This window comes from Lactuca serriola, chromosome 2, assembly GCF_051521515.1.
Source record: "Lactuca serriola cultivar US96UC23 chromosome 2, Lser_US96UC23_V15, whole genome shotgun sequence".
Lineage (NCBI taxonomy): Eukaryota > Viridiplantae > Streptophyta > Magnoliopsida > Asterales > Asteraceae > Lactuca > Lactuca serriola.
Genome location: NC_136409.1, coordinates 157,495,728 through 157,519,306, shown reverse-complemented (window position 1 = coordinate 157,519,306; position 23,579 = coordinate 157,495,728). Strand labels below are relative to the sequence as shown.

Genomic DNA, 23,579 nt, shown 5'->3' with positions numbered 1-23,579 from the left:
CTCAAGAACACACAAGGAAAGGCTAGGGTTTTGTGGGGTGTCATTAGAGGGAAGTTGGCTAATGAGGGGATAGCCATAAGGTCCATAAGGGCATTTAAATAGGGCCAAATCCTAAAAATTAAGGTTTATGGTCATCTTACATACGCCTAGCGTACATATGGGTACGGCCAACGTACGCCATCAACACCAGCGACCCACTTAAAGGTAGTACGCCCAGCATACTCCATGTTACGACCAACGTATGCATGGACCAAAAATGTATTTTTTTCTATGACCAAATCCAATATTGAAGAGTACCTGAAACTCGGTCATCATGATTCTCCCCCACTTGAATTAGACTTCATCCTCAAAGTCCGATGCTGGAAATAATTCCGCATAATGCTTCTGATGGGATTTCGAGGTTATAATCAAAAAATTACATGTGGCGGAAACACACTTAAACCCTTAAGTTCACATGCTACCTAGAAAGGATCTATGTTTTCTCTATTGATAACAACTAACGATGAATATCAAGAAAACCCTAAGAGAGACGCTATGAAATCGAAATTCATAAAAATTTAGGGTTACATACCTTTTGATTATTATTGTAAATAATCAAAGTATAATCCTTCTTCTAGATCTTGGAAAGGCAGCACCAAAAGAATGGATGCCTTTAATGGCTTGTACCTAAAACTCTAGTAGCAAGAAGACTTGAGTAGAGAGGAGACTATAGCATAAACTTATCTCTATGAAAGCAAGTAAAGGTGTGTGGAACATATGACATCCATGGTGTCCTATTTATACTTGCTTAACGAAACTCCTATGGAAACCAAAGAGTCATTTGAATAATTCATTCTAATTAATCTTAGAATTAAATGAAAATCAATTCTAATTAATCAATTAATAACAACTATTTACATTTAATATATTAATCATATAATATATTAATAAATCATATATTTCAATTTCCAGTTAGTTTATTATTCATATAATAGACTAACAAATTATCCTCTGTCTCCAACTGTCATTCTAATTAGATACTAGTTTTAAGGGAAACCCAAAAAGGACTTTGCTTCTAATTCAAGAATATACCAATTTAGTTATTGGCTTAGACACCTTAATCCAACAGTCTCACATTTGGATAAGTCTGTATCTACAATTGCAAGTATAGACCTTGAAATAAACAACAAATAGTGCTTTCCAAAGCCACTGTCGAACTCTGATTCAGATCAGCTTTTGGCCCTAAGATAAGTGATCAACTATTCCTTCGCTCTTCAAGATATCGTATGGACACGAGACATGGATCAGAATCAATCTCATTGTCTAATATTATGTTTCCCGATTTATAAAGACTTGATTAGACTTCAAATTGAACACATCAATAAGTCCCGGCTGGCCCCAACACTATATAGTCAACATCAAATCATCGAGGGGCCTAACAATATCAATTTTCCTGTTAGGGAAAAAGGAACGAATTACATTGACTACATAGTCATACTACTCACACATTAAATCACACATGGAATTACCCTTTATAACATCCAGTTATGAGATGCATTTGAGTAAACCAATGCATAACTAATTTGTAAACAATGAACTATATATCTCTGCTTTAAGAATAGAAGATATTATCATCTTCGAATTACTCGTGACAAGATCCATGAAGTAATCTCTAAGTGTGGGTTTATCCAATACTTAAAATCTATATTTTGAAAGTACTCAAGAATATTGTAGCAACTCGAATTGCAATGTATTAACCTCAATAGACAATCTACAACTAATTCATCACAACCTTAATTCACTACTTACTTCCAAAATTATAAACGACTGTTGAATTTTGAATAATATTTAAATTACTCAGGGAAGTAAAACCTGCAAAGTGAAACATAATAATAAATTAATTAATTATGGCATCATACCCATTGATCATAAATAAATCTCTTATTTAATTACCATATCAATTATGAATTTATTCATTGTATAATATTTCAAGTAATCTACAAACCACTTGAACTTGATAACTTCATTCATGCCATGTCATGAACATGCATACTATGTTTCTCGATGGTCCTTCCTTTATTAATATATCGATTAGACATTAATCCAATGATGCTAAATTTACGATACTAAATTCTTATCGCTATCCAAGATGTGGTCGAATTTCAACTTTACATGCATTGATTTCTTGTGATATCGAGATTCTAAAGTCTCAAATACTAAGTCTCCGATATTACAAAATATTCCACTAAAACTTTGTTACTAGAAACAATTCCATGGTAATTAGGTCTCAAATTCAAGGTACACTCCTTGAATACTTTTCTTACATTAAAGTTTCCAACTCACGTGTAGATTTTATAGCCAACTCTTATTATGGAGACATTTCCATATACCCATCTCCCATTATGGAATCATTGCCATATTCCTATATGACCATCAATTCTGACCGAGAATCATCTCGATCCAAAACGTGTCACTATGGTTCTTCCAAAACAATATCATACTTTCAACTGTCCACAAGCAACCAATCTTCAGTAAACCTTATAATGTTCTTGAAAATTTGCTTAATAAGTCTCGTCACTTAAAATTCTAGTCTTTTTTCTCAAAATTCTAAGAGAATTTGAAAAATTAGAATAAACAAGTATTATAGAACATGTAATCGATCCTATATCCAAAGCATATAGGACTCGATTCAATATTAGAAGGGTCCAATATTTGTTCAATTTATTGCTATAATATTCCCATATATAGAATCTACAAGGTTGAAGCATTTCAACATGCTATTCATATGTGCCTTTGACTAAGTTCTATTAAACTACACAATCTAAACCTTTAGATACGTAATGAAGTATGAGTGTCATCTCCCTTATGTCCACAGTAGCACCCGTTATTCCGAGGCACCCAGCTTCAGAGACTAGGTCATGACCGAGGCACGCAACACCCGTTATTCCGTCCACCCAGGTTTAGATAAAATGTATCTGGATCTTAAAAAGTTATACTGGTGGCCTAACATGAAAGCAGATATTGCTACCTTCGTAAGTAAATGCCTTACTTGCGCGAAGGTAAAGGTTGAATACCAAAAACTCTCCGGTCTTCTGCAGTAACCGGAGATACCAGAATAGAAGTGGGAGCGGATCACTATAGACTTCATAACCAAGTTGCCCAAGACAACGGGTGGACTTGATACCATATCGGTCATCGTCGACAGATTGACCAAGTCTGCACACTTCCTACCTATCAAAGAAACCGACAAAATGGAGAAACTTACGAGAATCTACATTAGGGAAGTTGTACGACTGCATGGTGTTCCCATATCCATTATCTCGGACAGAGATAGTAGATTCACTTCTAGGTTCTGGCAGTCGCTACAAAGTTCTCTAGGAACTAGGCTGGACATGAGTACAGCCTACCATCCACAGACCGGCGGACAAAGTGAGAGAACTATCCAAACCTTAGACGATATGTTGCGAGCCTGTGTGATTGACTTTGGGAAAGCTTGGGATACTCATTTACCCCTTGTCAAATTTTCCTACAACAACAGTTATCACACGAGCATAAAGGCAGCTCCTTTCAAAGCCCTCTATGGCCGAAAGTGCAGATCCCCTCTGTGTTGGGATGAGGTGGGAGATACCTAATTAGCTAAGGGACAAGTTCTCGAAAGCACTCTCATGGGTACGGAGATCATTCGGGAAACGACAGAGAAGTTCGTTCAAATTCGTGAACGATTGAAAGCCTCTAGAGACCGACAGAAAAGCTACCCTGACAAGCGAAGGAAACCATTGGAATTCCAGGTGGGCGACCACGTTCTACTGAAGGTCTCACCCTGGAAAGGCTTGATACGCTTCGGAAAGCGTGGGAATCTCAATCCAAGATACATAAGGCCTTTCGAGATTCTTGCCCGAATCGGCCCCGTAGCTTACAAACTCAATCTACCACGCGAAATCAGTAATGTACATTCTACCTTCCACGTCTCGAACTTGAAAAAGTGGCTGTCCGACGAGACTCTTGTTATCCCACTTGACGAGATCGAGATCAACGAGAGCCTCAACTTCGTGGAAGAACCAGTAGAGATCATGGACCGAGAGGTCAAGCAAACGAAGCAAATCCGTATCCCGTTACTGAAGGTTCGTTGGAACGCCAAGCGAGGACCGGAGTTCACTTGGGAGCGAGAGGATCAGATGAAACTGAAATATCCTCATATTTTTGCTTAGTTAATTGTAACTATTTATTTGCTTAAATTCTAATTTCGAGATGAAATTCCTTCTAACGGGTGGATGATGTGACAACCCGAAATTTCTATTATGTATAACATGTCAAGTCAACAGAAGTCAGAACAGTTACTGTTAATTTTCAGAATTTTTGGAATAAGTTTGAGTATTTTAGGATTAACACTTTAGGAGATATCAGGAGAGAGGATGCCCTAGGGTTTATTGTGCAACAATAAAGTCCCGACACTTCAAAAGTTTAGATTTTACGGCCTAAACAAGGAGTTTATGGCCGTAAACCATAAAGGAAAGTGGTATAAAAGTAACACTTAGTTATTTTTATCATTTTTCCAACTTTCAAGATCCAAATCTCAAACTCTCTCAAGTATCATCCAAGTTTTCTTCAAGATCTTCAATCTAGTAAGTGTTTCTATCTCTTTCAAGTTAGTATATCACTTAATCTAGTGATTTAACACACTTCTATCCATGAAATCTTTCCAAAAGGTTGAATCTTCAAGTTTCACCAAGAACACACACTAGTGTTCTTGGCCTTTTGATACCTTTCAAGCTTCTAACTAGTAAGTACTCCTACCCTAGTGTATTGTAAAGCTTGTTACACTTCTATACAACAAGAAAACACTAAGAAACACCAAGATCAAAGGTGTTTACGATCCAAGAACACCTTGAACCGTAAACCCTTCTTTAGGTGCCAAAATGTCCCTAGCCCTTTACTAAGCCTTGGTAACTTGCATAGATTCACTCCTTAAGGTGTATAGGACTTGAAAACATCAAAATACCAAAACCCATAGTGGTTTACGACCTTAAACCCAAAGGGAAATGGTCCAGGGACCGTTAACTCCATTTAGGAGTGAACTGGTGCCCTAAACACTTCCATAGGCTTAAGCATGAAGAGGGGATACTTCTATTGGCTTCTAGAGCTTCAAAACAAAAAATGGTCAAAGTAACATGAGTTTACGGCTGTAAACCCATGGTTTTATGGTCACAAAACCGTAAACTCCAAGGGAGTTTACCCTTGAACCCCAAACACAATAGCAAGGTCCTACAGCACTTAGATGCAGTCCTTATGACTTGTAGCACTTATATAAGGTGTTTTACATGTCTTAGGATGTCTTAAATTTGTCAATTAGTGGTTTAAAGTCTAATTGGATACATATATGTGTGATTATATGTTAACTAGGATCATTGGGTGTGTACAAGTCTTCACTTGACACCTAGCAATCCTACATCATTCAGTTCATCCAAACCACCATCTACAGGTGAGTTCATACCCTTTAATCAATGTTTTAAATGATTTTAAATGCTTTAATGGGGGAATACAAGTAGAAAACAGTATGTTATAGAATCAATCACATGTGATTTATAACTATGTTTTCAACCCACTGAGTTCACATACTTCAAAATGTGATACATGAAATGGTTTTCTGTCTTAAAATATTTTGTTATCAAATGAATTACTTTTGAAATGTTTTATAAAATGACATCAAGTCATTGTTATTTATTGTTCAAAACTCTTAAATGTTTTACAAAACCTCTTTCATCTTCTTGATCAAAACTATATCTATACACTTGTGTTCATATATATATATATACATATATATATATATATATATGTATGTATTGATATGATAGCTTTCATCCTTCATTCATTTCCCACACTCTTGAGTAGCAAGGGTGTATAAACCTTCTTGGACATCAAATACATTCCAGTAAACTATTATAGGGATAGTTTAGGGGATACAAAACATTATTCCTATTACAAGGAATTACACCAGAGTCAGTTCATTCATGAGTCTATACTAAATGCTATATGAAGAGATACACTTACCTGGATCCTCTTACATGGATACACTTACATGGATACTAGTACTTAGATACTATATGATGAGATAATATTACATATTATACATGTAGATTAGTTCTGTCTATCCTAGTACAAAAGGATACTATACGGGACTAACCATTCCGGAACCCAACTGTTAGCAACAGAGGTAATGAACATCTACGGATGCCTACGGTTAATACTTATACTAGGGTACCTTTACGGGACTAACCATTCCTACACCCTGCTGTTAGCTACAGAGGATAATGAACATCTACTGATGTTCAAGGTTAATACTATTTGGCAGTCGCGATGTCGGGTTTATCCTAATACAAAAGGATAATACTTATATGGCTATATTTTCCATATTACTTTTATTTTTTGATACGTTCACATAAACGATGAGGTAGACTATATATTGTTGATAGTAGTCATACAGGGGAAAAACCATCTTTGTTACAGCAAAACATTCAAGTCTTGGTAGAAGACTACTTTCAAAACATTCGGGTCTTGGTAGAAGATTACTTTTATACTAGTAGGAAATATGGGATTTTCTAGGGTTTTCACACTTGTATCAAATGTTTCATTCAAAGATTTACATGACATTCAAAACAGCTTTTCAAATCAATGTAATGACACTTAAATACTTATGAATTCACTAGCTTTATGCTGATCTACTCTTTCAAAATAACTTGTATTCTCAGGTCACCAGTAGACAGGTATGATGACCAGGTTTTTAGAAGACGGAGCACAGACAAGACTCGTCTTTTATTTTGATTACATATTTTGGTGTCTTATTACAATGAAAGAACACACATGTATTATCAATTTACTTTTAATGCAATGGATTATGTTGTTGCTTGTTTACTACTTTACACTGTTATGATACTTCACATGACGTCCTCCACCCATGAACGTTTCCGCCGTTCTTTGTTTTGGGGTGTGACAGATTGGTATCAGAGCATTGTTTATAGTGAATATAGTATATCAACCCATAAAAGATATACTAACTATAAATACAATGGGATTAAAACACTCTGACTAAGTGTATATACTTTTAAATAATAAAATATTTAAGTAAGTATATGTGCCTGCATTCATACTAAAATGAGTGTCACAACGACAAGAACAAAATTATTACGATTGTTGAATATCACAAGTGAGTCTGTGGATATATGGTCATTCTTCGGAGTGGCATAGCCTGATCAACTATGTTGGTCCGAGGATTGATTAGCATATGCCCAAGAATGGTTCTGATGTGGCAAAAAGTCTAAAAACTTACCAACACAACCACAAAGAAATACCATAGGGGTATTTGGTCTTACTGTAATTACTTATTTGAGAACTAAATAGATTTTTATTAATATGTCAATAGTTGTTTAGTGGATACACTAAAGTTATATATACTAGGATGTCATAGACTTAGAATCTGTGAAATAATTACCTTATGTCCTGTCCTCGTTGGTTTGGGGGCTTAGGGTTAGGATCACTTATTCAAAGGCATGTCCTATCCTAACTACATATAACTAGTATGCACTAAACAAGTATTGAAGCAACTGATAAAGATCATCTTATAATTATCTTAGTTAGTTCGTCTATTTAGTTATTTCTTATATCCCTTTTCTCGCGTAGATATCATGGCTGGATTCTATCCTCACGGCGACCAGTACTTCCCAAACCAAGGCAATGCTGGATGGCTAGAGGAAGAACCAGAAGATGATCACCCAATCCTTTTTTATGATCACCATGCTGAGGGCTTTTCCAATAGTTCTGACTCGGAGCCTGAAGTCAACAACCTACCTCCAGCTGCTCAAAACCCAAACCTGAACCTGCGTCCCGCATTTCAAGGACCCACGCCTCTGTGGGCCACAAACTTGAATAGGTGGAGTCAAGAACAAGGTCAACCTATCCCCTACAATGGAGACAGAAGCTTCTACAACCTCACTGAGGGAGGTTCTGTTGACAGGGTCCTACCCATCATGTTTCGTAGATTTCTCGGAACACGATACTAGGTCAATCAACTATCAATCGAGTCGTGGAGATTGACGCCAACTCTGGCGTTAACACACTCCACATTCGCCAACTAGAGTCCGCTCATGAAAGGACTCTGGTCCGCAATGCAGCTCTGCAGAGAGAACTTGCTGAAACCCAAGCTGAAGTTAGAGAACTTTGAGCTCAGCAAGTGAGAGCTGACAGACGCATGAGGGACATAGAGCGCCTACTGTCGGGATCAAGAACTCATGCTAGCAGTTCTCGTCGCCCATAGAATCTCATCGACTCATCTTTTGGATATAACCTATTTTATGTAAAAACTTTGGTCTAATTTCCTATCCTTGTAAATCTTAGACCCGTTAGGTCTTGATCTAGTCATAGTTCTGTCAAAATTTTCCTATCTTGGTTGATGTAAGGCTTACTTCTAGGCCACTTTTCCCAAAATTATTACATCTATAATTCTAGTATTATTTACAGATATCTAAATATATGGAAATTATTATCCAAATGCTTTCATCTTGCAATGCTAGATCCTCATTCAAACATGCTATTCATTTGTCATGTTGGACTATGGAGAGTTAGTCCATGAGTCACTCTCATTATTCATTTATTCTTATCCATGTTGTCATCTTTTTAAACGTATAGTTAAAAGATGCCGCCTCGCGGAAATCCAAGGCGTAACCCTAATAACAAAACGCCGATACCACCACCTCAACCATGTCCTCTTTTCGATGCTACTATGTTCCAGGCAGCCTTCATAACAGCTGTAGCAGCTGCCGTGTCAGCCATCAATACTCCTGTCCCTAGTGGATCAGGAATGGGTGCATATCCTTCCAACCACGGAGAGAGCCATGGGCATCCCAGGGAATGCACCTACAAGGATTTTACGAATGCTAAACCCCAAAACTTCAATGGAACTAGTGGGGCTATGGTCTTAAGGCAATGGATTGAAAAGACAGAAGCGGTCTTTGAAATCTACGCCTGCCCGGAGGGCAATAAGGTCAAGTTTGCTACTTTTACCTTTTCTGACAGAGCGTTAACTTGGTGGAACGGCCATGTTAAGTCTTTGACTATTGTGGTGGCAAATTCTATCAGCTGGGAAAACTTGAAAGCCATGCTGATGAGGGAGTACTGTCCCCGAGGGGAAATACAAAAACTCGAACAGGAACTCTGGGGTCTAGAAATGGTTGGTTCCGACATATCAACCTATATGAATAGATTTTGTGATCTGGCAATTCTATGCCCTGACATGGTTGCTCTGGAGAGCAAAAGAATAGAGAGATAAATCTGGGGACTGTCGCCCCAGATCCAGTCAAGTGTGTTAGCATCCAATCCTGTTACTTTTGACAATGCCAAGGAGCTGGAACAATCTCTCATAGATCACGGGAAACACCAGAACCCAACAATCCTTACACCCCAGCCACAAAAGGGAAACAAAAACGACAACAAGAAAAAGGGGTGGAACAAGAGGAAAAGCGGGGCTTCGCAAGAATCCTCAAAGAGACAACAACTTGTGGCAATCAATGCTGCCACGGTAACCCCTGTTGTCCCTGCAAACCCCTTACCAGCAAAAACTTATGTTGGAAATCTTCCGAGGTGCAACAAATGCAACTTGCATCACCACGGACCTTACAAGGAAATGTAGTGCTCTAACTGCAACAGAAAGGGGCATACAACTCGTTTTTGCTAAATTCCAACAGGGCCGACCGCCCAAGTTCCTAATGCCGGTGTGGGCCAAGCTTGCTACGGTTGTGGCGAGGTAGGCCACTACAAAAGGAACTGCCCTAAGGCGGGGATGGCTGGCAGAGTAGGAAGAGTTATGGCCATAGGCCACGAGGAAGCCGTAGTTGATCCTACGATAGTTACTGGTACGTTTCTCCTCGATAACTCATATGCTTGCATACTTTTCGACAGTGGAGCAGAGAAAAGCTTCGTATGTCATAAATTTGCACACCTACTTAAAAAAAACCATGTGCATTAGATAAATCATTCACGGTAGAAATGGCAAACGGGAAAACGGAAAGTACTAATTGCATATACATAGGTTGTACTTTAACTTTCGATGGCCATACTTTCAAGATAGACCTCATGCCGGTCCCAATTAAATGTTTCGATGTTATTATCAGCATGGATTGGTTGAGTCTTCTTCGCGCCGACATCATGTGCTTTGAAAAAGCAGTTCGTCTTAACCTTCCTAACAACGAAACCTTAGTTATCTATGGCGACAAACCTAGTACGAGCCTTCGCATCATTTCGTGCATCCAAGCTCAGAAGTGCTTACGAAAGGAAAATCATGCATTCCTCGCACACATCATTGATATGAGTCAAGAAGAAAAAGACATTCAGAACATCCCCGAGGTACGCAACTTTCCCGACATCTTTCCGGAAGAACTTCCTGGATTACCACCACAACGCCAAGTCGAGTTCAAAATCGACTTAGTGCCAGGGGCTACTCCCATAGCCAAATCTCCTTACCATCTGGCACCGGCAGAGATGCAGGGACTTTCCAGTTAGCTTAACGAGCTTCTCAAGAAGGGATTCATTAGGCCAAGCTTCTCACCATGGGGAGCACCGGTCTTGTTCGTCAAGAAGAAAGATGGATCGTTTCGTATGTGCATCGACTACAGGGAACTCAACAAGTTTACCATTAAAAATCGTTATCCCTTGCCTCGCATAGACGATTTATTTGATCAACTTCAAGGAGCCAACTACTTCTCGAAGATAGATCTACGATCCGGATATCACCAACTACGAGTGCTAGAGGAGGATGTTCCCAAGAAAATCTTCCGAACTCGTTATGGGCACTACGAATTCGTAAAGATGTCGTTCGGATTAACTAACGTGCCCGCAGTATTCAGGGATCTGATGAATAGGGTGTGTCGTCCTTACTTGGATCAGTTCGTCATCGTCTTCATTTATGACATACTCATCTACTCTCGAAGTAAAGAGGAACATAGTCAACATCTCCGCAAAGTCTTAGAAACATTACGATCGGAGAAGCTCTATGCGAAGTTCTCTAAGTGTGAATTTTGGATTCGAAGATTCGAATTCTTGGGCCACGTTGTTAGCGAAGAGGGAATACACGTGGACCCTTCCAAAATCAAGGCCATTAAGAACTGGTCAGCACCGAAGACACCTACAGAAATTCGTCAATTTCTAGGTCTCGCTGGCTACTATCGCAGGTTCATTCAGAACTTCTCCCGCATAGAGAAACCACTTACGACATTGACCCAGAAGGGCGTGACCTTTGACTAGGAAGAGAAATAGGAAAGAGTGTTTCAAACGCTCAAGTGAGCCTTGTGCACCGCACCAATACTATCCCTCCGCGAAGGGATAGAAGACTTTGTTGTCTGTTGCGATGCATCAAATCAAGGACTCGGATGTGTTCTGATGCAACGAGGTAAAGTCATCGCCTATGCCTCGAGACAGCTGAAAACACATGAAGTTAACTACACCACCACGACCTGGAACTTGGAGCAGTTGTATTTGCTCTGAAAATCTGGAGACAATACCTGTATGGTACAAAAAGCATGATCTTTACAGACCACAAAAGTCTACAACATATTTTCAACCAGAAGGAGCTCAACATGAGACAACGACGGTGGGTCGAGGTACTTAGTTATTACGAATGCGAAATTCGTTATCATCCGGGTAAAGCCAACATAGTAGCTAACGCCCTAAGTCGGAAAGAATATTCTGGCCGTAGAGTCAAATCTTTGACTCTAACTATCCATTCACACTTGTCCACGCAAATTAAGGAGGCTCAGCTCGACGCTTTGAAACCTGAAAATGTGGTAGGTGAATCCCTGAGAGGAATGGATAAGAACTTAGAAGTCAAGGGTGGCGGATCCTTATACCTCATGGATCGGATCTGGACACCGAAACACGGTGGCTTCAGAGACTTGGTCATGACCGAGGCACACAACACCCGTTATTCCGTCCACCCAGGTTCAGATAAGATCTATCTGGATCTTAAAAAGTTATACTGGTGGCCTAACATGAAAGCAGATATTGCTACCTTCGTAAGTAAATGCCTTACTTGCATGAAGGTAAAGGTCGAATACCACAAACCCTCCGGTCTTCTGCAGCAACCGGAGATACCAGAATGGAAGTGGGAGCGGATCACTATGGACTTCATAACCAAGTTGCCCAAGACAACGGGTGGACTTGATACCATATGGGTCATCGTCGACAGATTAACCAAGTCTGCACACTTCCTACCTATCAAAGAAACCGACAAAATGGAGAAACTTACGAAAATCTACATTAGGGAAGTTGTACGACTGCACAGTGTTCCCATATCCATTATCTCGGACAGAGATAGTATATTCACTTCTAGGTTCTGGCAGTCGCTACAAAGTTCTCTAGGAACTAGGCTGGACATGAATACAGCCTACCATCCACAGACCGGCGGACAAAGTGAGAGAACTATCCAAACCTTAGATGATATGTTGCGAGCCTGTGTGATTGACTTTGGGAAAGCTTGGGATACTCATTTACCCCTTGTCAAATTTTCCTACAACAACAGTTATCACACGAGCATAAAGGCAGCTCCTTTCAAAGCCCTCTATGGCCGAAAGTGCAGATCCCCTCTGTGTTGGGCTGAGGTGGGAGATACCCAATTAGCTAAGGGACAAGTTCCCGAAAGCACTCTCATGGATACGGAGATCATTCGGGAAATGACAGAGAAGTTCTTTCAAATTCGTGAACGATTGAAAGCCTCTAGAGACCAACAGAAAAGCTACGCTGACAAGCGAAGGAAACCATTGGAATTCCAGGTGGGCGACCGCGTTCTACTGAAGGTCTCACCCTGGAAAGGCTTGATACGCTTCGGAAAGCGTGGGAAGCTCAATCCAAGATACATAGGGCCTTTCGAGATTCTTGCCCGAATCGGCCTCCTAGCTTACAAACTCAATCTACCGCGCGAAGTCAGTAACATACATTCTACCTTCCACGCAACGAGATCGAGATCAACGAGAGCCTCAACTTCATGGAAGAACCAGTAGAGATCATGGACCGAGAGGTCAAGCAAACGAAGCAAAGTCGTATCCCGATAATGAAGGTTCGTTGGAACGCCAAGCGAGGACCGGAGTTCAATTGGGATCAAGAGGATCAGATGAAACTGAAATATCCTCATATTTTTGCTTAGTTAATTGTAACTATTTATTTGCTTAAATTCTAATTTCAGGACGAAATTCCTTCTAACAGGGGGATGATGTGACAACCCGAAATTTCTATTATGTATAACGTGTCAAGTCAATAGAAGTCAGAACAGTTACTGTTAATTTTTAGACTTTTTGGAATAAGTTTGAGTATTTTAGGATTAACACTTTAGGATATATCAGGAGAGAGGATGCCCTAGGGTTTATTGTGCAAAAATAATGTCCCGACACTTCAAAAGTTTAGAGTTTACGGCCTAAACAAGGAGTTTACGGTCGTAAACCCTAAATGAAAGTGGTATAAAAGTAACACTTAGTTATTTTTATAATTTTTCCAACTTTCAAGATCCAAATCTCAAACTCTCTCAAGTATCATCCAAGTTTTCTTCAAGATCTTCAATCTAGTAAGTGTTTCTAGCCCTTTCAAGTTAGTATATCACCTAATATAGTGATTTAACACACTTCTATCCATGAAATCTTTCCAAAAGGTTGAATCTTCAAGCTTCACCAAGAACACCAAGAACACACACTAGTGTTCTTGGCCTTTTGGTACCTTTCAAGCTTCTAACTAGTAAGTACTCCTATCCTAGTGTATTGTAAAGCTTGTTACACTTCCATACATCAAGAAAACACTAAGAAACACCAAGATCAAAGGTTTTTACGGTCGAAGAACACCTTGAACCGTAAACCCTTCTTTAGGTGCCAAAATGTCCCTAGCCCTTTACTAAGCCTTGGTAACTTGCATAGATTCACTCCTTAATGTGTATAGGACTTGAAGACATCAAAATACCAAAACCTGTGACAACCCGAAATTTCCATTCTGTACAAACCATATCCAGCCAATAGAAGTAGAACAGTTACATAGAATTTCTAGACTTTTAGGGTATAAGTTGAGTATTTCAGGATTTACACTTAAGGAGATATCAGGAGAGTGGATGCACTAGGGTTTTGTGCAACATTGTTATTCCAAAACTCTATGATATTAGAGTTCATTTCGGGAATAAAATATTTTCTGCCAAAAATCCCAGGACTATATATAGAATTCTGAACCATATTTATTCATTAGTTACATTTCCAACTAGAGAAAAGCCGAATTCTCTCTCAAGGATCTTCGGACTTTCGTTCCGGAAAGTGAGTACTACTATCTAGTGTTGTTTTAAAGCTTCTTATATGCTTAATACACTAGAAATCATAGGAAAACACTAAGATTTGTGAGTTTACCGCCCAAGAACACCTTGGGGAGTAAACTCCTTTATAAGGGCCAAAGTATGCCCAATGCCCCCCCCCCAAGCCTTGGAACTCAACCTAGAAGCTACCATGACATGTTTAGAACACAAAATCATTAAGAAACAAAGGCTAGAAGTGAGTTCACGGCCAAGGATGTTCTTGGGCCGTGAACTCCATTTTTAGGTGCCAAAACACCCTAAAAACCTTCCTTAAGCCAAGAGACTAGTTTAGACATGTACCCTAATGAGTTTAGGACTAGCAAACACCCTTAGAACACCAAGAGTAAGGTGTTCACGGCCCAAGAAGTTCCAGGTCCGTGAACTCCAAACAATAGTGCCTAATGGTGCTATAAACTCTTCTAAAGCCTTGTACAATAGCCTAGTTTAGTTCCTAGTTAAATTAGGGACTTGAACACACCAAAAACACCCTCCCAAGGGAGATTACGGCCGTAATCTCCATGGGATATGGTCCCAGGGCCGTAAACTCCTAAAAGGAGTTATATAATGCCCTAAACTCTTCCATAGACCAAGCCATTAAGTAGAAATGCTTCTTAGGGTCTTGTAGAGCATCAAACACAAAATGGTCACCTAAGTATGAGCTTGCGGCCGTAAACTCATGAGTTTACAACCATAAACTCATTTGGTAGTGTCATTAGGGTCGTGAACTTCATGGTGGAGTTTTCCTTGAGCCCTACGCACAATAGCTTCCCCTACAAACACTTAGATACAATCCTAGAGGCTAATAACACTTGATAAAGGTATTTAGCATGTCCTAGGGTGTCTTAACTTGTTTATTAGTTGTTTATAGACTAATTTGTTACATATATGCGATATTATATGTTAACTAGGATCATAGAGTGTGTTCAAGACTTCACTTGACACCTAGCAGTCCTACCTCTTCAGTTCATCCGTATCACCCACAACAGGTGAGTTCATACCCCTTAATCAATGTTTTAACCGTTTTTAAATGTTTTATGGGGAGGGGGATACAAGTAGAATCATGCTAGTTATTATATCAATCACATGTGATTGATAAGCAGCATTCAAATGATTGGCTACTCATTAGCCGTTTTATCAAACAGTTTCCTTCAAATGATTTTTATAAACACTTCGTATGTTTAAAACTCCTTATTAAACTATATATTTTACTCTGTATGTTCCATTTCAAACTCATTTACAATTGTGTTTCTAATAAACGTTTATTTAAACTTAAACTGTTTTATCAAACCCATGCTTTCAAACCGTTTTATAGATTGACATCAAGTCGATCTTTTCCTAGATAATAATTATGATCAAAGGTTTTACAAAACTTAGTTTATGTTTTTATATTATAAATTGCATGCCTCTATATGTATAGTTATATAAGAAATGTTTAAAAGACTTAAGAAGGCTATCCACCCTATTTCCTTTTCGCGCTTGAGATGTGGTCTGGTGGGATATCGGGTATCCGTCCGAAGGTTGTTTAAATATTAGTTATATATCATATGTACATATATAGTCATAAAGGTCCTTCCAGTTCATCCAATTCCCTTGGGTAGCAAGGGTATACATCCATGTCCATACATATCAGTTAAATTACTAGTAAGCTACCATATGGGTAGTTTAGGAAGATACTAGAACTATTACTAGAACACGATATCATACATTGAGTCAGTTCATTCATGAGTCAATACGTGCTAGATAGAGAGAACATACATTGCAGCTAGAACATTACAATACATTACTATATGTGCTAGATAGAGAGAGAACACACATTACAGCTAACATGCGTACAACATTTCAGTACATTACATATACATGAATACGTTGACATAATTGTGATCCACTGTATCGGATCATGCCTTAAATGTCATGGCCCGAGTTGTAGCCAGAGTCTCTTGGAGGGGGAGCGTGAGTTTGCGTATAGATCTATACTAGATTGACTATCCTACACCTTGCTGCTAGCTACAGCCGGACCTGCAGGTCTGCGGGTGCCAAACGTCATACCTTTTTATGACCTACATTTGTCGTTGTTACCTAGTCAATAGTATGGTACAATTTATCACATAATGCCTTAATATAAATTCGGTTTAAGGTAGTTAGTACAGCAGTAGTTCCTATAGCACTACACTACAGTACTACATTAATTTGCCCTTTACATATATTTAGTGATCTTTTCACTTAAACATTAAATGTACAAACTATATTTTTGTGAATGATAGTTACACTTGGGAAAATTACACACTTTTACAAGAAACGAACATTTAGAACAGTCGGTTCTTGGTAGAAGGCTACATTCAGAGCAGTTAGGTCTTGGTAGAAGGCTACATTTAGAACAGTCAAGTCTTGGTAGAAGACTACATTTAGAACAGTTAGGTCTTGGTAGAAGACACCCTTATATAATAGTAGGAATCATAGGGATTTCTAGGGTTTTTCAAACGTTTACAGTTGTATTACAAAACATTTTATACTTACAGTTCATATACATATTCAATACTTACAATTCGTACACATACAAATACTTACATACAAATTAAGACACTAAAATACTTATGATCTCACCAGCTTTAAAGCTGATACTCTCTTTCAAAATACTTGTATCCTCAGGTCATCAATAGACAGGTACCGATGCAAGGTTTAGAGAAGATGGAGCTCGTTCAAGACTCATCTTTCATTTTGATTATACTTTAGTGTTTATCACAATTTGTCAGAACACTTGTATTAAAATTATATTATTAATGCAATGGATGATGTTGTTGCTTGTTTACTACTTTTCATTGTTGTGATACTGTACATGACGTCCTCCGCCCCAGAACGTTTCCGCCGTTCTTGGTTTTAGGGTGTGACAAAACCCATAGGGGTTTTCGACCGTAAACCCAAAGGGAAATGGTCCAGGGACCGTTAACTCCATTTAGGAGTAAAATGGTGCCCTAAACACTTCCATAGGCTTAAGCATGAAGAGGGGATACTTCTATTGGCTTGTAGAGCTTCAAAACAAAAAATGGTCAAAGGAACATGAGTTTACGGCCGTAAACTCATGTGTTTACGACCGTAAACCCATAGGGTTATGGTCACAAAACTGTAAACTCCAAGGGAGTTTACCCTTGAACCCCAAACACAATAGCAAGGTCCTACAGCACTTAGATGCAGTCCTTATGACTTGTAGCACTTATATAAGGTGTTTTACATGTCTTATGATGTCTTAAATTTGTCAATTAGTGGTTTAAAGTCTAATTGGATACATATATGTGTGATTATATGTTAACTAGGATCATTGGGTGTGTACAAGTCTTCACTTGACACCTAGCAATCCTACATCATTCATTTCATCCAAACCACCATCTACAGGTGAGTTCATACCCCTTAATCAATGTTTTAAATGATTTTAAATGCTTTAATGGGGGGAATACAAGTAGAAAACAGTATGTTATAGAATCAATCACATGTGATTTATAACTATGTTTTCAACCCACTGAGTTCACATACTTCAAAATGTGATACATGAAATGGTTTTCTGTCTTAAAATATTTTGTTATCAAATGAATTACTTTTGAAATGTTTTATAAAATGACATCAAGTCATTGTTATTTATTGTTCAAAACTCTTAAATGTTTTACAAAACCTCTTTCATCTTCTTGATCAAAACTATATCTATACACTTATGTTCACATATATATATATATATATATATATTGATATGATAGCTTTCATCCTTCATTCAGTTCCCACACTCTTGAGTAGCAAGGGTGTATAAACCTTCTTGGACATCAAATACATTCCAGTAAACTATTATAGGGATAGTTTAGGGGATACAAAACATTATTCCTATTACAAGGAATTACACCAGAGTCAGTTCATTCATGAGTCTATACTAAATGCTATATGAAGAGATACACTTACCTGGATCCTCTTACATGGATACACTTACATGGATACTAGTACTTAGATCCTATATGATGAGATACTATTACATATTATACGTGTAGATTAGTTCTATCTATCCTAGTACAAAAGGATATTATACGGGACTAACCATTCCGAAACCCAACTGTTAGCAACAGAGGTAATGAACATCTACGGATACCTACGGTTAATACTTATACTAGGGTACCTTTACGGGACTAACCATTCCTACACCCTGCTGTTAGTTATAGAGGATAATGAACATCTACGGATGTTCAAGGTTAATACTATTCGGCAGTCGCGATGTCGGGTTTATCCTAATACAAAAGGATAATACTTATATGGCTATGTTTTCCCTATTACTTTTATTTTGTGATACGTTCACATAAACGATGAGGTAGACTATATGTTGTTGATAGTAGTCATACAAGGGAAAAACCATCTTTGTTACAGCAAAACATCCAATTCTTGGTAGAAGACTACTTTCAAAACATTCAGGTCTTGGTAGAAGATTACTTTTATACTAGTAGGAAATATGGGATTTTCTTGGGTTTTCACACTTGTGTCAAATGTTTCATTCAAAGATTTACATGACATTCAAAACAGCTTTTCAAATCAAAGTAATGACACTTAAACACTTATGAATTCACCGGCTTTATGTTGATCTACTCTTTCAAAATAACTTGTATTCTCAGGTCACCAGTAGACAAGTACGATGACCAGGTTTTGAGAAGACGGAGCACAGACAAGACTCGTCTTTTATTTTGATTACATATTTTGGTGTCTTATTACAATGAAAGAACACACATGTATTAAAACTTTACTTTTAATGCAATGGATGATGTTGTTGCTTGTTGACTACTTTACACTGTTATGATACTTCACATGACGTCCTCCACCCCTGAACGTTTCCGCCGTTCTTGGTTTTGGGGTGTGACACATACGATCAAACAGTTTGACCTTAGACGACCCCTTTCCATTGGGAAGAGAAATTTTTTCTGGATCACCAATGTCACCATTGCCAATGTCTATGGAAACATTGGAATCAGACACTATCAGCATCTTTGCTTTAGATGTGTTATTAAACATTTTGCCTCAATAACCACCAACATTTGGGCCAAATCTATTAGGTTGACATAGATATTTCTCATATGAAAGTTCTCAATAAACTGACCATACGACTTAGGAAGCGAGATAAGAACCAAATCATTGGCTTGCTCCCTTGGAAATACGACACGCGTCCAATTTGTCAATGTACGACTTCATTTTCGGAACGTGGGCACACATAGAATTTCCATCATCATGTTTACATGCGAAAAGGGCTTGAGTTGTTTCATATCTTTCAACTCGTTACGTTGGGAGAGTCGCATGAGGAAGTGGAAGAGTGGAAGAGAGACGGTGTCTAGTTCCACCATTTCCTAAGGAAAGGAATACATTTTCACCTTGACTTGAAAGTGGAAGATCATCTCCAGAAGATTGAGGAAAACCATTTCCATAAGAATAAGGAAGACCATTATTATCTTGATTTGACATCTAAAATTGGGAGAATAGAGAATTCAAGTTAGTTGATTTTATTATTTAATTATTAACCTATAATTAAATTAAGGCTAGTATCCATATTTTCAATTCGACCTTTGAAGAGGGATGTCGTAATCAAATTCGAATGTATTTTAGGTAGGTAGAGTCACCCCACCAATTTTAATCACATGAAACTCCTAGATCTTTTGAGATTCATTGAATCTTATCAATGACATGTTTAATCTCGATTATGCTCTTACCAATTGTGACTGGGATGCCGATGATCATAATTAAGATGTGAATAATAATGCAAACTTGCTCAAACACCCTCAATCGATTTATGATCTCACATTGATGTGGCGGTTAACCACACACGCTCCATCAATAGTCATAGACATGAGTTGTTTCACTATTTCACCTTTATAGTCCCAAATTAGTGTGTCGTAATCAAATTCGAATGTATTTTAGGTAGGTAGAGTCATCCCACCAATTTTAATCACATGAGGTTAATGAGGAGAACATGCAAAATGAAGAAAAGATCTCTGATGTGGGACCATTTCAAAGAATTTACCAACGAAACATGTGAGAAGAAAAGCACATGTAAGTATTGTGGAAAATAGTATTTTTCAGGTAGTAAATCTCATAGGATTAGCACTTTATAGAACCATTTAAGCAAATGCCTTATATACATGGAAAAAATTAAAGTGAATGTTCAAACTCAAACACGATTAGCCTTTCAAATTGGAGGTTTAGACGAAGGGAAATTGGTTGCTCGAAAGTTTGACTAAGAAGAAGTTAGAAATTCACTATATGAAATGGTTGTCATTAAATGGTTGTCATTGATGAGCTTCCACTCAACATGTTGAAAAAACAAGGTTTTAACGTTTAATATGGGTTGCACAACCTTTGTTTCAGATCCCTTCTAGAATTACCGTCGGTAGAGATTGTTTAGACATGTTTAAAAAAGAAAAAAAAAAATTTGTGCTCTACTTCATAAAAATATTAGTAGAATTTGTCTAAAAACGAACAATTGGACTTCTATTCAAAGAATAAACTATTTGAAAGATATGAGAGCAAACAACCTCATTTTAAGGACGCTCTTGAAAGTACAGTGGTGCCTACAACGGACAAATGCTAAGAAAATGGTGGAATTTCTTAAACTAACTAGTAATAAAGTTATAAAGATCAAACTAGTTTAAACTTTATATTACATAAATATCAAATGAAAAATGGATTTCTAAACTATTAAAATTTACACAAATGTAGAATGCCAAAAAAATAGTACAATGGACTTCTAAATATATCACCCCTACTCACTAGTCACCTTATATGCAAGTTGCAAAATATATCAGTATTCACTAGTGTGATCATCATGAAAGCATATCTTGGTTTCCTAATATTCTTTCCAAAGTTTCAATTTAATCAATTTGTGTAGTGAATTTCTCATTATATCTCTATAAATATAAATCACTTCAGAAAAACGTGCTTAAATACTTTTTTTCTTACAAGATAAAGATATAATTTTTTTTTATTAGAACCGACAAATATATTAAAAAGGCCACCAACTACCAAGTAGATAGAAGGGCCAAAGAGGAAAGTACAAAAATAGCTACAATTACAAGTAACTAACAAACATAAAAAGGGATTGATACACCATTGCACCCCATTCAAACTAGAGTTCTCCCTTCTATGTTTAATCCATGTAAAGAAAATAGATTTGATGTTATCAACAATCTTTGTTGGGGATATCCTGATTTGTTTGAAGATCCAATCACACCTAGTTTTCCATATAACCACAATGTACCATAGATAAAGATATAGTCATTGAACAAAACATTTTACTATTTCTATGAAACACTTTAATCGTTCGTGGTGGTTGTTATTTAATAACTTAAAGTCTTAAAGAGACCCAAATCCATGTTACTTCATTTATTCAACCATTTAAACAAACCATAAAAGACATTTAAGGGCAATACCTATGTTTTCCCAAATAGTCAACAACGTCATCTGTATACTTTTGTTGTAAGTTAATGTCACCGAATATTCGGCTCAATGCCATGGCATTCTCCTTGTAGACTTTCCCTTCATCTTCAACCACTACCAAACTCAGTGAGTGGGCCACCGAGTTCTTGGTGAAGGACCCATCTTGCTCATTTCTTGGCACCTCAATTCCTACCTTTTTGTCAACCAGTGCTCGAGCATTCAGCCCTTGGTCCACCAAAAACGGAAGCATGATTAAAGGATGACCAAACATTAGCCCTTCCACAACCGAGCTCCAACCACAATGAGTCAAGAAACCACCCACCGAGTCATGACTCAGTATCTGTAACTGGGGCACCCAACTTGTCCACACCATTCCACGGTTACGGGTTCGCTCCAAGAACCCATCTGGCAACTCAACCGAGTCTGACTCGGTGGAACCCGCCGGTTTTCTAAAAGCCCAAAAAAATGGCAATCCAGAGAGCTCCAAACCTAGAGCTAACTCCCCGAGCTCGGTTTTGCTCAGCATAATCTCACTTCCTAATGCCAGGTACACCACATCACCCTTTTGTTGACCTTCGAGCCAGTTCTTGATGGGTAGCCACGTGTCATCTTTCCCATCTTCTACCTCCACCGGTGGCATTAGGCCCACTGGAACCACTGGGAGGTGGTGTAGCTCTTCTAAAAGGGTTAACCATTGGGGTTCAAATTCATAGGAATATCTCATCAACACACAATTAGAACCTTTCAACATCATCCCACTACGATATGCATCGGAAACCCCAGAAGCATCGGGGGAACCACTGCCCACCATCCAGTTAGCCTCATACCTTTTATAGCATATCTTCGAAGGGAATGGGACCCACTTAGGTGGGACTAAGAAGTCCTCCACTGACGTCCGGTAGTCGGAACCATTTATCATGTCCTCCGGCGACCATCCTACAAAAGCCATGAACCATGCGTTGACTAACGGGAAGTAAGCTCGGGAGATGTTAAGGCCGGCTGCGATCTCCGGCAACCAGTAGGGAGCAAAATCATAAATAATCCAGTCTGGGGACTCTGCCTTGAGAAACCGGGTGACCTCCGGTTGAAGACCATCGAAAGCCTTCTTGAGGTAGTGAATATCTTGAGTGCGGACATCCATGGTGGCCTCTGCATCCTTCGGAAGCTGGTGAAGGCGGGGAAGAGTGAGTGGAACGAAGGTTATAAGTGGCGAGAGGTGGGAAGGGAGACGTTGGATGTTTCGAGTTGTGGAAAGAAAAGAGACTTTGTGGCCTTTTTGAGCTATTGATTTGGAAAGTTGAAGGTAAGGGATGATGTGACCGAAGGCAAGCCATGGGAACACCACCACATGAAGCTGTTTACTGCCGTCGGAGTCGGTGGTAGCCATTTCTGTAAAAGGTAATGGTCGTTTGACGTCTGGCCTTCCTTCGGTTTGAATTTTTTTATTTTATATTTTGGAATTTATCCCACAATGTAGAGTTATAGTGTCGCGGTTTCGTTTTCTTTTAACGGGTAATAAAGAAACTAAGTATTATGTCGACGTAAATTTCCACCCACTTCTCATCAATATATGGTTACGAACTTACTGTTAGTGATGTACATACGCTTTTTAAAATTCAGGACCGCTGATGGGGTTTGTACTCGTGATAGGATTTGATTTCCCAACTAGGTTGATATAAAATCCATCACAAACTTGTTTTTATTAAAAATTATTCTCTTTAGTATAGCTTATGTATACAAACGATCAAATCAAATATTAACTATTTCTCAACAACTTTATATATATATATATATATAT

At 38.3% G+C, this 23,579-nt stretch overlaps 1 protein-coding gene across 1 annotated transcript; it reads right to left on the bottom strand.

Moving 5' to 3' along the window:
- Positions 1-21,315: 21,315 nt before the first annotated feature.
- On the bottom strand, positions 21,316-23,266 carry LOC145087138 (UDP-glycosyltransferase 91D2-like). Its single transcript, XM_079025043.1, has one exon. The coding sequence runs from the start codon at positions 23,166-23,168 to the stop codon at positions 21,762-21,764; it is 1,407 nt and encodes a 468-aa protein (XP_078881169.1). The 5' UTR covers positions 23,169-23,266; the 3' UTR covers positions 21,316-21,761.
- Between the last annotated feature and the right edge of the window lie 313 nt (positions 23,267-23,579).